Consider the following 15,335-nt stretch of genomic DNA (forward strand, 5'->3'; position numbering starts at 1 on the left):
ATTTGCACACAGCACTTTGCGTGAAAAGGGCGTTCCATGGGTGTTGCTGTGGGTGTTCCCACGCAACACCCATGAAACCAGACATTTCCAGATTTACTAGAAATTGTAAATCTGGAAATGTGTCTGAATGCTATGCCTCCCCAGGGGAGGCGTAGGGAGGCACAACGAGGAGAAATGTATTAATTTCTCCTTGTTTTTTTCCTCTTTCTATGCATGTTGCATTCTGCAGCACGCATAGAAAGAGGATATCACCTCTGGTGATTGTTAATGTACAGGAAGGTGTCCCTTCCTCCACATATACAATCAGAAAAACAATGACTGTTTGCAAGTTCTATGTGTGCTAATGCAGCACACTTAGAAGTTGAAAAACGCAATTTCTGATTGTTTATGTGCCGGAAGGGAACCCTTCCTGCTTATAAACAATCTCCCCATGACGCAGGCATCTTTGCACCATGGTGCAAATGTGCCTGTGCAGGCGCATGGCAGCAGTTTGTGCGCCAGCGCAGGGGGAAGCACAGAGATGCGACGTATTGTATATATGTTGCATCCCTGTGTTTTGAAAGGGACTCAGTGTGGCACAGCCAAATGGCTTGCAGCACACACTGAGTCACTCTCCTGGTAAATCTGCCCCATAGAGACAATGAATCATACGTGTAAATCAGTGTATAGAAAATGTTACATAAGGCAAATGCGACAAGGTGTAGGATTCACGTCATTCATACTGGTAGGCATTTTTAAAGAGTGCTTGGTCTAGAGAAGCACAAACTCAGGATTCAGAACATAACACAGGGCTTAGCATTGACTTTAACAATAAAAATGTATTTCCACCCAAATATACCTTTTTAGCACCATCAGGATAATGAAAGACTTGGAAAAACATATGTTTCTAACTTGTACCATGAAGTTTGCAACAGCTCTTTGATGACAGTTTATAGGTCACTGTGCAAGATTACGATTGTCACTTATGAACTGCACAGTAACAAAAGAATCTCTGTGACAAAAGCAGTAACCCACTAACCTATGCACCTACAAAACTTTTTTTTTTTTTAAATGCACGGTACACGTTCTTTGCAGTAGGCATATTAACCCTCTGTGCTACTTTAGTTAAGTCAAAGCTGCCACTTGACAAAACTCTCATCTCTCTCCAGCAGGTACATTAATCACTGACACTTTTATTGTTGCTGGAAAACTGCTAATTCTACAAGGAACGTTATTGTGCTTTTAAATTACTGCTTGAGGACCCCCTGGGATTGTGTCATGGACCCCTGGGGGTCCGCGGACCACAGTTTGGGAAACACTGCTCTAAACAAAGGCTATCTCAGATACCAAATGCATAAGATTCAAATATATGTAGCAAACTTATTATATAAAGGCATGAATCAATAACTGAGCAAACTATAATACTGATTAATAACTGATATAAGATGCATTGGACGTCCTGCAAGAGATCAGAAAAAAAATATATATATATATATCTAGAGTAGAGAATCACTCTGGATGTGCACCTCACACACCACAAAGAAAACACCTCAAATGATCACAGTTACTGGCTCACATCACAATGGCAAAAACCACAAAACTCAATACATCACCTGATGCATACACTGCCCACTTCTGGCCAGGGGAAGTCTTCGAAGTCTTCACACAGCTGGGGATCAGAGCTCAGCAATCAGGGTTCAATCCGAGATAGACACGTCTGCCCTCGCTCGGAATCCAAACTCCCAAACTCCCGCCAGACCAGTGGAGGCTCCCCTTTTTAATACAAATCCAAACAGAACGAAGCTTCTAGCAAGCCTCGCCTCCTCGTTCTCATGAGAGCCTGTACCAGTCTGCTCCAAGGCCACGGCATCGATTGATCAGGCCTTTGCTATGGCTTTGAGACGGACCATGTACATTCCTCTGATAAGAACCGGTTTTCTCTAGTCAGTAAAGTGTGAAAAACAGGAGGAAGAGCAGAACATGCCCTCCCCACTTTGCAGCTACGTGCAAGCACAGAAAATAGCTTCAGTCATGAAAATGGAGTTAGTTAGGCAATGCACACAGAAAGGCCCATAGCAAGATGGAATTGAAAAGCAAGATGACATGAAAGCATGTCAAAGCTAAGCACTGCAGTAAAGCAAGGTAAAGTCAGAAAATAGAATGACATTAAACCATGTCAAAGCCAATAGTAAGAACTCCTAATTCTCACCAATGCACAATACAATACACATTCCTGCCCACCTGCACGCCTTCAAATGCACATCCCACACGCTCTGCTCTTGGCAAGACTGTTCCACTCCGTAACAGCTCCCACTGAAAGACAGCAAGATTATAGAACAGGAGAGAAGCAGGCGTATGCAGGACCATCCTACATTAAGGCTAGGGTAAAATACCACCCTAAAGTCAGTTAAAATGGTGGTAGTTGGAGGTTATCATAGGGTGCCAGACTACAAAAGTGACTTTCACTACATTCCACCCCATGATCTCCGACTATCACCATTCACATATATCAAAAACAAAATTTCTCAACCAAAGGCACAACTATGTCATTTCTTAATTGAAAGCAAAACCATCTAAAACTACGTCATAATTAAAAGAAGACTGCATTTCCCAAATACATGTAAAAGCAATAACTTTGGTGCTAAACTGAAAAGCACAAAAATAACTCATACATACATATCTGGATACTTGTTCAATGGATACACAAAATAAATGAATCAAGCTTTTGAACGCTCCTAATGTCTCTAATGGTTAAACTGGAACTTCTACTGCTAAGGCAGCCAAATTCATATGAATTGCGCGCTGAAAAATAAAAGCAACATCAACAGGTTTTTCTCTGTTGAGTCTCTAGCTCAGAAAATATCTGCTCAAATTGCAGCACATCGTCTCATTTGTTCACCCTCTTTTGTGTTCAAACCAACAGTTCATCTGTGTGAAAGACACACAGCCCTCATGCATTATGTTTTCATCTCATGTCAATAAAACAATTTCAATTGCAGCATATTCTTCTGCTCACTATTCACTTGAAAACGAAGCAGTCTGTCTGTGTGAAAGGCACACAGCCTTCTCGGTTGTCACGTCATCTCCATCTCCAACACATCAGCTCAAAGGAGGACCCCATCCGGTCCGTTCAGCAAAGGAGGACCCCATCCGGTCCAGTCAGCCACAGGTCTTCAGCTTCCACTGTCCGGTGAACACTCCAGGCTTGAGGGGGGTTAAGGGGGAGGGGGAAGGAAAGTGGGGGAATCCCACTCATACGGGGACTGGGCACCACGCACACCAAGGCGCCGCAGTACGATGATCTGAAAAAAGAAACAAGCATCACTTTTCTTGCAAAAAACATTTTTCAAAAAGCACACGTTTTTTCCTGTCCCTATCTTGAAAGTACAATATTTTTATTCCTGTCTGCATAGCTCTCCGCTGTTTGGGGAATTGTCTGAGAATTCTATCCACGCTTTAGCCTCTGAATCCTTGGTATTGGAATGAAACTCACCTTTTCCCTGCACAGCAAGAAGGGCTGGGTCAGTCTCCTTCCTGACTATTTTTTCCACTCACTGCTGGATATGTGCTCCCTTTATCTATTGGCAGAAACCCAATGCACTTCATCTGCTCCGGTAATTTTCCTTTCCTCAACCGGCATTTCACCTCCTATGGGATTTGTCTGGCTTGTACATTCTGGCACATAACCATCACAATTCTGATTAAATCTAGGGGAAATCCCTTCATTTTCTGCCCATCTGTTTGTATGATCTTTATCTCCTAGGTGCTCGTATTTAGATATGCACACCAAATCTGAATCGTGTCTCCAAGATTTTAGCCTTGTTCTCTGTAGGGAAATTAAAAGTTTTATCATGCACCATAACTGCATTTTGCAGCACACTCTGAGGAATCCTATATTCTCAATCTCCACCCCTGGACTTTTCATTTGGACCTGAGAAATCACATTGTATTTTTTCCTTTCCCTGTTCATTACAAAAACTACAAAGAACACATTTCTCTTGAACTGGCACACAAAATACACTGTCACATTTCTAAATCGACCACATTTTAAAAGCATTCTACACAAACTGCTTGTGCAGAGTTACATTCATTTACTATAATAACATTCCTTTCTGTAACACAGAATTCATTATTCACCAACATGTCTAATTTATACCTACGAACAGCGATCGTTAAATCTAAAATAAAAAAAACTGGTCTGTTCATTTTCCTCACATTCTCTAAACTCACATTTTTTCACATCTGACTCATCCTATCTGGTCAAAACAAATGGCTTGAGTACATGTTTAATTCTCTCTTTAAAAAAAACAAAAAAAAACTCGTTTTCTAATTGCTTTAAAAATACATCTCTTCATCTAATGTTCAAATCTGTTACAAGGATGGAAAAAGGACACCTTTTAACTCCTATTCTCTGTACCTCTTTCCTACTTCATTTTTTCAAACTGTCAGAAGCTGCTCTCTGTGTGTCTCTCAATCCCCCTTAAGCGCTGCCCCTCCTTTGTAAGGCTTCTGCGGAACCTAGCTGGTCCCATGCCAAAAATAGCAGGCAGAGCCTTCTTCCTCTGCTGCCTCTAGCTCCCACCTTATCTCCTCCAAGGCCGAAGTGCCATGAACTCCTGCCAACTTTCATCTGCTCCTATCTGCTCTGCGACTTTCCTCATGGGGGGGGGGGGGAACCTGTACCATTGCAAGCCTCCCAAACATATATCTCCAAGAAGCTGTCTCTGTCTACTGGGGTGAGGAGCTGGGATGACCACTCCCGTAGGAATTCCTCCTCAGTCTTCACAGAAAGCCTGACCTCTTCTCAGCGTTGCTGGATGATCTCACTGCAAGCCTCCCAAACATCTATCTCTTTCACCTCTTGTCAGCAACACTAATACACCGCTGTCTCCCTTTCTGTTCTTATCTCAAAGATATAACCTGCCCCCTGTCAGACCATGAGTCTGTATTTCACTTGTCCTAGTGCACATTTAAATGTGTGTCTGTGCAGCACAAATTCACACTGGCCTGAACAGTCACAGAACTGCCTTTGATTTAAACGCACATTTCTTTCCTGACATTTCTCTCATGTTAAATGTTAAAATAATGTACATTCTAGTACTTCTAATCAAACCATATTTTTACATTTGGTACATTTTACAAATTAAGAACAACCAGGACAACAAGAAACTCATTCCAGGCATTTTCAGAAAAGGACCAAATTCATTAGTTTGCCTGGGAAAGCAATTGCAAATGTTCCTTTTATTTTATCATGTTCTTAAAGAAACCAAACAATTTCAAGCGCTTTTTTCTAAAATGTCAAACGAAGAACATCCCACATTTCAAGGTTCCAGTCAATTCCAACCTTTAAACGCACTGTTCTCCTATTAACACCTTCCTCTGCTTTTCCTACACTTATTTTGCATGATACAAACCATATCCTTTTTCTGCCACAGTCTGGTAGGTTTCCCACTTATCTTTGCAATGATTTATTCTGACAGGTTAACATTGCAGAGGTATTTTTTGGCTTCAAAAAACCATGTCTCAAAATCCCACTGCAGCTGAACATATTTTGTATATATTTCTTAATAAACACTTGAATGGGATCCAGCCCTTTCTGCCTAACGTAGCAAATTATTTATAAGCACTTTTTACAAAACACACACTTCAATTCTCACTCAACCCAGCACAATGAGCTCACTCACGGGATAACACACCATATGGGCTACCTCCCATCCAAATATATATATGTATCAATTGGTATCTGAGAGTCGGCTTTTAATTTCTAGAAAACATATTTCTTCCCCTTTTAAATCAACGTTCACATCCTGCCGACTACGCCAAAATGTTTTGAATGTGGCTTCTCAACAATAAGCCAAACCCAATCCCTGCACTCCCACCTGGGAGGCAAATATACCACTGCACCTTTGAATAATATACACTTTTGAGCATGTCTTACCACCCCTGGCACAGCAAGGCTTCAACACAAAACAAACAGCATCTTTTGAAAAAGGGTTTTATCTAACAAAATGCAAAGACTCTATCACTTTTAGACTAAGGCTTGGGGTTTATTAAATAATACTCTCTAAACAAAGGCTATCTCAGATACCAAATGCATAAGATTCAAATATATGTAGCAAACTTCTAATCTAAAGGCATGAATCAATAACTGAGCAAACTATAATACTGATTAATAAACAAGCAATAACTGATATAAGATCAGATACACTGGACGTCCTGCAAGAGATCAGAAAAATATATATATATATAAATAGAGTAGAGGATCACTCTGGATGTGCACCTCCCACACCACAAAGAAAACACCTCAAATGATCACAGTCACTGGCTCACATCACAATAGCAAAAACCACAAAACTCAATACATCACCTGATGCATACACTGCCCACTTCTGGCCGGGGGAAGACTTCACACAGCCGGGGATCAGAGCTCAGCAATCAGGGTTCAATCCGAGATAGACACGTCTGCCCTCGCTGGGAATCCAAACTCCGGCCAGACCAGTGGAGGCTTCCCTTTTTAATACAAATCCAAACATAACGAAGCTTCTAGCAAGCCTCACCCCCTCGTTCTCATGAGAGCCCGTACCAGTCTGCTCCAAGGCCACGGCATCGGTTGATCAGGCCTTTGCTATGGCTTCGAGACGGACCATGTACATTCCTCTGATAAGAACCGGTTTTCTCTAGTCAGTAAAGTGCGAAAAACAGGAGGAAGAGCAGAACATGCCCTCCCCAGTTTGCAGCTACGTGCAAGCACAGAAAATAGCTTCAGTCATGAAAATGGAGTTAGGCCATGCACACAGAAAGGCCCATAGCCAGATGGAATTGAAAAGCAAGATGACATGAAAGCATGTCAAAGCTAAGCACTGCCATAAAGCAAGGTAAAGTCAGAAAATAGAATGACTTTAAACCATTGGCAAAGCCAATAGTAAGAACTCCTAATTCTCACCAATGCACAATACAATACACATTCCTGCACAACTGCATGCCTTCAAATGCACATCCCACACGCTCTGCTCTTGGCAAGACTGTTCCACTCCGTAACAGCTCCCACTGAAAGACAGCACGATTATAGAACAGGAGAGAAGCAGGCATATGCAGGACCATCCTACATTAAGGCTAGGGTAAAATAACACACTAAAGTCAGTTAAAATAGTGGTAGTTGGAGGACATCATAGGGTGCCAGACTACAAAAGTGACTTTTACTACACTATCACCGAAAGGAGGAGTCGCCTACCTTGTGACTGGAAGGACTTCTTCGTAGAGAAACAACTTGCAGATATCTGGACCCAGCGGTGGATGGCGGAAGTATGTGGAGCTTGTAAATCTGCGGCTCTACATGCCAAGAACAGATGCTTACAGGGTAAGTAACATAACCCTTTCCTTCTCTTGTGCCAACCTGTTGAAAATGTCAGCGCTTGGTACCCTTTTCTGGTACACCAAACCAATTAACAAAATTTCCTGAACTAATATGGGAAACAACACATTCAGAGCATGTGTTGACTGCAGATACACATGCTATGCACACTCCTGCCATCTAGTGCTGGTCCTGGAAGTTACAACTTGTTTTTTTTTCCCGCCATCAGACTTAGGCGGATAGTGGTGCAGCTCTGTAACTTCAGCAACAGCGGAACGGAATCCAAAACGACACTGCAGCGATCGTCGCTGTATCTGGCAACTTTCTTCGTAACCTCCACTAAAGTGGCTGCCTCCACCACACCTCTTCCTCCGTGCCGCCGAGAATGCTCGCCTCTGGGTATTGGAAGGTAAATAAGAACTCTTTTGAAAGTGCCCACAGTGTGGGGACGAAGTATGCATACTCTGATCAGCACAACGTCTACAAACTTTGCCTGTCGCCAGAGCATAACAAACCAGATGTTCTAGCCTGCAATCTGTTCACAACATGGATATGGTGTTGGAGGCCGAATTTTGTGCTGAACTCCTCGCCGCAGGCAACCCAGAAAGGAAAGATGGCAGCAAAGGTAGTGTCATCTTATGCAGTCCACATTGTCGCATCATAAGACCCCCAACAATGTGAGGAAGGACAGGATGAAGCCTCCTGCCACCTTTCAAGCTCCATGAAGATCCCATGACTACAAGATCAGGGCCCAGGATGAAGACCATGCCAAGGGCCACGAGTACTCCATCATTAGACCCATCCACACACCTTACTATTACCCACACACCTTACTATTACCCACACCACCGCCTTGGTGCGCCACAGCTTTCGGGCTCTAGTTGACACCGAGGGCACCCAATGGAGCAGACATTGGCATCGAAGACATGGACAACAATAGCTTTGACTCTGCAACAGCACAGAACAAAAAAGGACTTGCCACATCACAAGATTCAAGTCACACTCAACCCCAGGGATGAGGGCAATCTATTTGAAAATCTCCAAAGAGGTATGAACAGGAAAAGACTTTTGGAGGCTGAACATTTACCAGGAAAATCAAGCCATAAAAGGTCGAGACAGGACATTGCTCAAATCCATCCTCCTAAGAAGAAAAAGACTATAGAACACAAAGCAACTAGCTCTATGCCACATGACAGCTTACCACAATTCATCTCACCAGTCTCGACACACTCAGGCGACATTGATACAGGCAGCCCTTCACAGTACACTCCGGTTGATGACTTTCAGGGTATGCCTCCCAGATAGACCAGATCCATAGGACGCCTATGACGTTGCTCCTCTAGACCTAGATCTCGATGTACCGATACAAACTAAGGCATCATAACAAGATGACATTACTTCTTGTAGTGTGCTCCAGCACGCAACTGACTATCACATAGTTCAGATCCACACCATGGAGGAAGACTACAGCAGTACCATCAACACCGGCCTAAAATATTATCCAACTAGTGAGTGCTGTCCATTATTGAGCACGGATTCTGCCTAGAACTTACATTTCAACCTCCAAACATGCCACGACGCACACAGACACTAAACCCTAAACACATCCAGTTTCTCAAAGAGGAGGTGAAATCTCTGCTGTTAAAAGAAGCCTTAAAACTAGTTCCAAAAGAACACCTTGGAGAGGTGTGTGTTCTCTATAGTTCTTGATACCCAAGAAGGATAGCACACTAGTCCAATACTGGATCGTCCTCTTGATCAATACAACAAAATCCAACTTACAGCCTCTCAAATATATCTGGGAGTGACCCTAAACTCAATTACAGCCAAAGCAAATCCCACAGACCAAAGGGTTCTCAATCTTCAGAACCAACTGACTCTTTTTTAGCCACATTGTCGCCTGCCATTCATAGTAGTGATGAGCCTCTTGGGCATGATTGCATCCTTTATAGCAATTGTCCTGCACACCAGGCTTTACATGCGTCCCCTAGAAGAGTGTTTATCATCTCAGTGGTCACAAGAGAAGGGCAAGTTAGATGATCTAGTGTTGAGTCCCCACACTGTTAATCGGTCACTGCAGTGGTGGAGCACAGCCAATCTTCTCAGGGGTAGACCTTTTTTTGGACCCAAAGATGCATCACTCTTAGGACAGGGGGCGCATCATATCGAGGATATGACGGTCCAGTGTACATTGAGCGATCAGCGAAAAAGGCAACACATCAACATACGAGAATCAGTAGTAATCCAGGTAGCATTAAAAGCCTTTGTCACCACTGTAACTCTGAAAGTTGTTCTCTGGTGAACAGACATGACGCCAGTGTATTGCATACAAAAGCCAGGGACACCCATTCAATACAGTTGTCTCGCTTGGAGCAGGAAATTTGGCATTTGCCTCTTTGCCATCACATCCACCTTCTCTCAGAATACCTTCTGGGAATGGATAATTCAGTTGCACACCAGCTCAGCAGGACACAGCAACAAGTCCACAAGTGGGAACTCCACCCCGAGTCCTACAATGCTATCCATTCCAACCCCTCCATCCCAAATTGGTAGACCCTGGACTTGGACCCATTCACCACTGCAGAAAACTCAAAATGCTCAAGGTTCGCCTCCAGGCAATATCACTCTGTTCAAGGGCAGAGCACTGTGGATTAATTGGTATGGGATATTTGTCTACCCTTTTCCCCCTCTCCCTCTCATTCCTTTTCTTATAAGGAAAATCAGACCGTCATCTTTCAAGATGATCTTAGTAGCTCCCATTTGGGCGAGACATCCCGGGTACATGACACTTCTGGAACTGTCCCAAGTACCTCATGAGAAGCTTCCCAACACACCAGACCTTCTCACTCTGGAGTAGCAACAGAATTGGGCATCCCAACCTTGCAATTTGGCTCCTGAAGTCACAACTCAGAGCCTTTCTTAAGAAAACTCATAAGTTAGATCCATCCCAATATGGTTTTAGGGAAGGACACAGTACTGAGTCTGCTTTAATTAAAGCCACAGAGGATATTAGAGCAGCAGTGGACCAGGGAGGTAGGGCAGCCTTGATCCTGTTAGATCTTTCAGCCGCATTTGACACGGTCCATCATGGGCTTCTAATGGACCGTCTAAGGAAATGCGGGGTTCAGGGCAAAGCCTGGGAGTTGATTAACTCCTTCCTCTCAGACAGAAGCCAGATAGTTGCACTTGGTAAATTTCATTCAAAATCTTTCCCTTTACCACGTGGCGTTCTTCCGGAGTCGTCTTTAAGTCCGACCCTCTTTAATGTGTATGTAGCTACCCTAGCTCCAGTTATTAGTAGCTACGGGTTTGGGATTACTGCATACGCAGATGATACACAAATTGTGGTATCATTGCTACCTGGCAAGGAAACGGGAGTGGGCACGCGTTTCCAGTCATGTATGGTAGAAGTAGGACATTGGATGGCAAGCAATTGCCTAAAGTTGAACTCGGATAAAACCGAGGTGAGGTTGTTTGGAAACAACCCTAACTTCTGGACTCCCTCTTCGTGGCCGGCTTCTCTGGGGCCCCTCCCTACCCCAGTGGAGAAAGTTAAAAACTTGGGTATCCTGTTAGATGTGAAACTTTCCATGGGTCTCCAGGTCAAGGCGGTTGTTTCCAAAACAGGTTACATCTTAAGAACATTGAAAAAAATCCTGAACCTGCTGCCACCAGATAGTCGTAGAACAGTAGTCTCGGCCTTAGTTTTATCAAGGCTGGACTACTGTAATAGTCTATATTTAAACATACAGCAAAAATTCTTGCATAAACTTCAGATGCTTCAAAATGCTGCGGCCAGACTTCTCACGGGTACTCCCAAATTTGCCCCTATCTCCAATGTGATCAAAAAACTGCACTGGCTCCCGGTCGGGAACCGGGTTCAGTTTAAATCTCTATGCCTGGTGTTTAAAGCTCTGCATGGAGAAGGGCCTGACCATCTTAAAAAGCATTTTCAATGTTACACCCCACCTCATCTGCTCCGTTCATTGGAAGCAAAGTTGATCACAGTCCCGACTACTAAAAAGGCCCATTGGGGCGGTCGTAGTTTCATTTTTGGCGCAGTAAAATCCTGGAATAAACTGCCCTTTCATCTAAGAAATGCCAAAAATCTGCTTCGTTTCAGAAAGTACCTGAAGACGTGGCTGTTTATAAATTAACCCTCCCTCTCTTGGTCTCGCCCTTGGAGAAGTAGTTTTTTAGCGCCAGGACACCTATCGGGTAATCGCGCGCTTTAAAAATCACCATAACATAACATAGAATTTAGATACTTGCACCTGCCTCCAGACTGTATGGGCATTCTTAAAGAGGCACGACGTCCAACAACTAGAGCATGCTATGCAGCTAAATGTAAAAGATTTGTCCATTACTCTATGGCCCAACACATAGAAGCCTGTGTTCCCACAGTACAGCAGCTAGTAGGTTATCTTCTACACCTACAAAAATCAAGGCCAGCATGCACTTCCATACGACTGCACCTTGTTGCAATTGCGGCATACCTCCAAAATTGAAAACACAAGTCTTTTTTGCATACCCATCATTTAAGCTTTCATGCAAGGGCTTAAAAGAATAATCCCTCTACGAGCACCCTCGGTCACAGTATGGAATTTAAATGTGATACTTACAAGTCTTATTCTACACTGTTCGAACCTTTGCATTCCTGTCCCCAATGCTTCCTATCATGGAAGGTTGCTTTCTAGGTAGCTATCACATCATTGCGAAGGGTTAGCAAATGACATGCCCTCACAATAGAAGAACCGTACTTAAAGGTTTTCCAAGACAAGCTGCGACTACGGACAAACCCAAACTTTCTCCTTTTTTCCCCCCACTTAAATCATGCACTAGATCGCTCCATATTCTTTCCTAAACAGGAGAGAGTTGCAGAAATAGCACTACAAACGCTTGATGTTAAGAGCATTGCCATACGCAAACAGAAATTTACAGCATATCCCTCTGTATATAAGCATTTATTTTCACTATAGCTATGTACCTATCTTTGTGTATTGCTTTGTATAAACATGTAGAATAATTATGTTGTTAAAAAACAAAATTCATCTTTGGTCTACATGTACTTGCTTCCATTGTGCATCTATGTACCTCCATGTACTTGGAACTGTGTGTGTGTTACTTTTCTCCTGAAAAAGCATATCCAATGCACTACCCTATTTCTCATCCTGTACCTCTATCAATATCTTTAATCTACATATACTTACCTCCTTTATGCATCTATATACTTTCAATGTACTTATGGATCTATATATTTATCACTTTCTTCTAATTTGGCATTTGAAATGCACAACCCTATTTCTCAGCCTATACTTCTCTCATTATATCTTCATGCCCAACTTTGACTCATCTCAAACTTTTTTCTACTACTCTTTCCAGTGCACTACCCTATCTCTCACCCTATACATCTATCAATATATCCTCTACATCCACTCTCGCATTTATCCCAAACCCCATACCACTACTATGATCCCCAAAATAACCCTTTCTAGACTCTCTCCTATTCTACCCCTCCTTGCATCATCTGACACCTCTTTTCCTATACCGATCCCCCCAAAACAAACCTTTCTAAACTCTTCCCTCTGGCTCTTCCTCTCCAAAAACCCTTTTTACTCACCCAAAAGCCTCCTCCTACTGCTATGACCTAAAAAAAAATTAAAAATCCTTCATTCTATCCCTCCACTATCCTTTTCAATCAAAATAACATACTAACATGTTCACTTCTCAAATTCCATATTCCACTGTACTAATTCACCACTAATCCTTTATGGGTTCCAGAGTAGCGTGCTACTCGCCAATAAAGCATTTCAACACCCCATCAGGGTTACAAGCGCTATATAAATGCAAACTTTTTTCCCTTTTCTACCCCTCCCCAACTCTTCTCAATCCAAATGACTGACTAACTCAAATTAATTTCATGTTTCACCATACTAATTCAACACTTATCCTTATGGGTTCCAGAGTAGTGTGCTACTCGCCAAAAAAGCGCTTCAAAACCCCATCAGGGGTAGCAAGCGCTATATAAATACAAACCTCTTTCCCTCTTCTATCCCACCACCTACCCTTCTCTATCAAAATAACTGAATAACATATCCACCACTCAAATTACTTCGTATTCCACTATACTAATTTACAACACTAATCCTTTATGGGTTCCGGAGTAGCATGCTACTCGCCAGAAAAGCGCTTCAACACCCATCAGGGGTATATGACTGCAAACCTTTCTTCCCCTTCTATCCCTCCAACATCCTTTTCACTCCAAATAACTGACTAATATCCACCACTTAAAATGTACTTGCATGTTTCACTATACTAATTCAACACTAATCCTGTATGGGTCCCGGAATAGCGTGCTACTCACCCAAAAAGCGCTTTGACGCCTCGTCAGGGGTAGTAAGCACTATACAAATGCAATTACAATACAATACATCAGCAGCAGAAATCTGGAAAAACAAGAGTCCTTATCCCAGACCAACCAAGGTGGTCACGACTCCTGTTATTCATAAATATCCCCAAACCCACCACTAGAACTCCACAACAGCAAAGTGGTCCTATCTCTAGTGAATATCGTACAATCCATAAGATGCACCTTGAGCCGTTCAAACCCCACTACAGCACAAAAACGGCAATTCATCAAGTTTTAATCAACATCCTAAAAGGGACAATACATAAAAAATGAGGGACTCTTTCATGACGCATGCAATTCCACTTACCTTACAGGCGCACTGTTCACTCTTACCTGACCAAGAAGCCCCTCTTCGAGCCAGTGTCGAGGCATCTATCTGTGCATCCTGTGAAGCCTTCTTAGATCTGGAGAGTGAATTCCTTCCAAATGAACTTCAGGTAGCCACTGAATTCTAGTGGCTAGGCAGTTCCTCCCCAGTGGGGTAGCCCTAACTTAGTGGAAAGTATGCCCTTTTATATACTCTTACTAAGCCACCTTACGGATCAACATAACTTGTCTACACACAGCCAACCTACCGCCTCCCCCTCCTCACCTCAACCACAGTTAATATTAGAAACTAAGCTTGAACAAACTCAAGAAGGACCATCCACGGAAATCTCATTGGGCTGTTTTAGAAGCACAAACCGATAAAAGATAATAATGATATATGTTGTATGCTTTTTAAACATAGAGGCCACCCTGCCAAGTTTTTTTATACTCCTTCAGTTCACCAAATACCATGTGTTTTCTTCCTAAATTAAAATGTATTGAAACGAAACAAATACATTTTATGTCATGATCGGGAATCAAAATGTCATTGTCTTTCCAGGCAAATCTTTCTCCTGGGTATAAGATCACCCTTACTGATGTTGGACTGATTATTAATTTTCTCATGGGAGGAACCTACAGGTGCTCGTACGCCAGAAAACGATTTCGAACTATCTACAAAAACATGACCCAGGTACTGTAGTCTTTGAAAATGCATTCACTGATGTATTAAAATGAGGACATTAATGGGATTTCTGAAGTGCTCAGTGTAGATGGGCATGCCAAACATTCACTGGGAGAGGAGATCAAAGGGGATGACTCTGAAACATTTTAAATTCAAACCAAACCATCAAAATATCATGTCAATATGTCAGTTACTTTAACATTTGCACATATTCTGACTTAGTGAATTAGGTTATATCACTGAATTGTGCGACTTTTATTAAAATTAATTATTTCTACAAAGAGTCAAGAAATTAATCCTCTCTCTGAAAAATGACTAGATGTTGTTACTGTGGGTGACTGCCATCGCCTTTCTCTCCCACCTTCTGATGATGGTGGACTTAAGGATGCTGTGTAGAGGAAAAACAAACTTGCACTGTAGCCAGTGAAAATGCGCCATTTGCTCGAAAGTAAGAAGATATGCTTAACTAGAACGCGCCTATGGTGGATAAGCTCTTCATAATTTAGCAATAAATGTTTGCTGCCACATGTATTTGTTTGCTTGATAAGCCTCTTGGACCCTGATGTAAGGGGCAGTCTTGGAGAACAAAGAGTGGATATTTCGGT

General features: G+C 42.6%; 1 protein-coding gene across 4 annotated transcripts in view; it reads left to right on the forward strand.

The window, feature by feature from the left end:
* The window catches only part of LOC146860386 (transient receptor potential cation channel subfamily M member 7-like), a 1,286,036-nt gene that overhangs the window by 681,801 nt on the left and 588,900 nt on the right, over positions 1–15,335 (forward strand). For all 4 annotated transcript variants that reach the window (XM_085644245.1, XM_085644247.1, XM_085644246.1 and 1 more), the window contains one exon: positions 14,608–14,739. In XM_085644245.1, the coding sequence (XP_085500371.1) occupies positions 14,608–14,739 (132 nt within the window). The remainder of the gene's footprint in view (positions 1–14,607; positions 14,740–15,335) is intronic.

Source organism: Triturus cristatus, chromosome 3_1 (assembly GCF_964204655.1).
Source record: "Triturus cristatus chromosome 3_1, aTriCri1.1, whole genome shotgun sequence".
In the NCBI taxonomy this organism is placed as follows: Eukaryota; Metazoa; Chordata; class Amphibia; order Caudata; family Salamandridae; genus Triturus; species Triturus cristatus.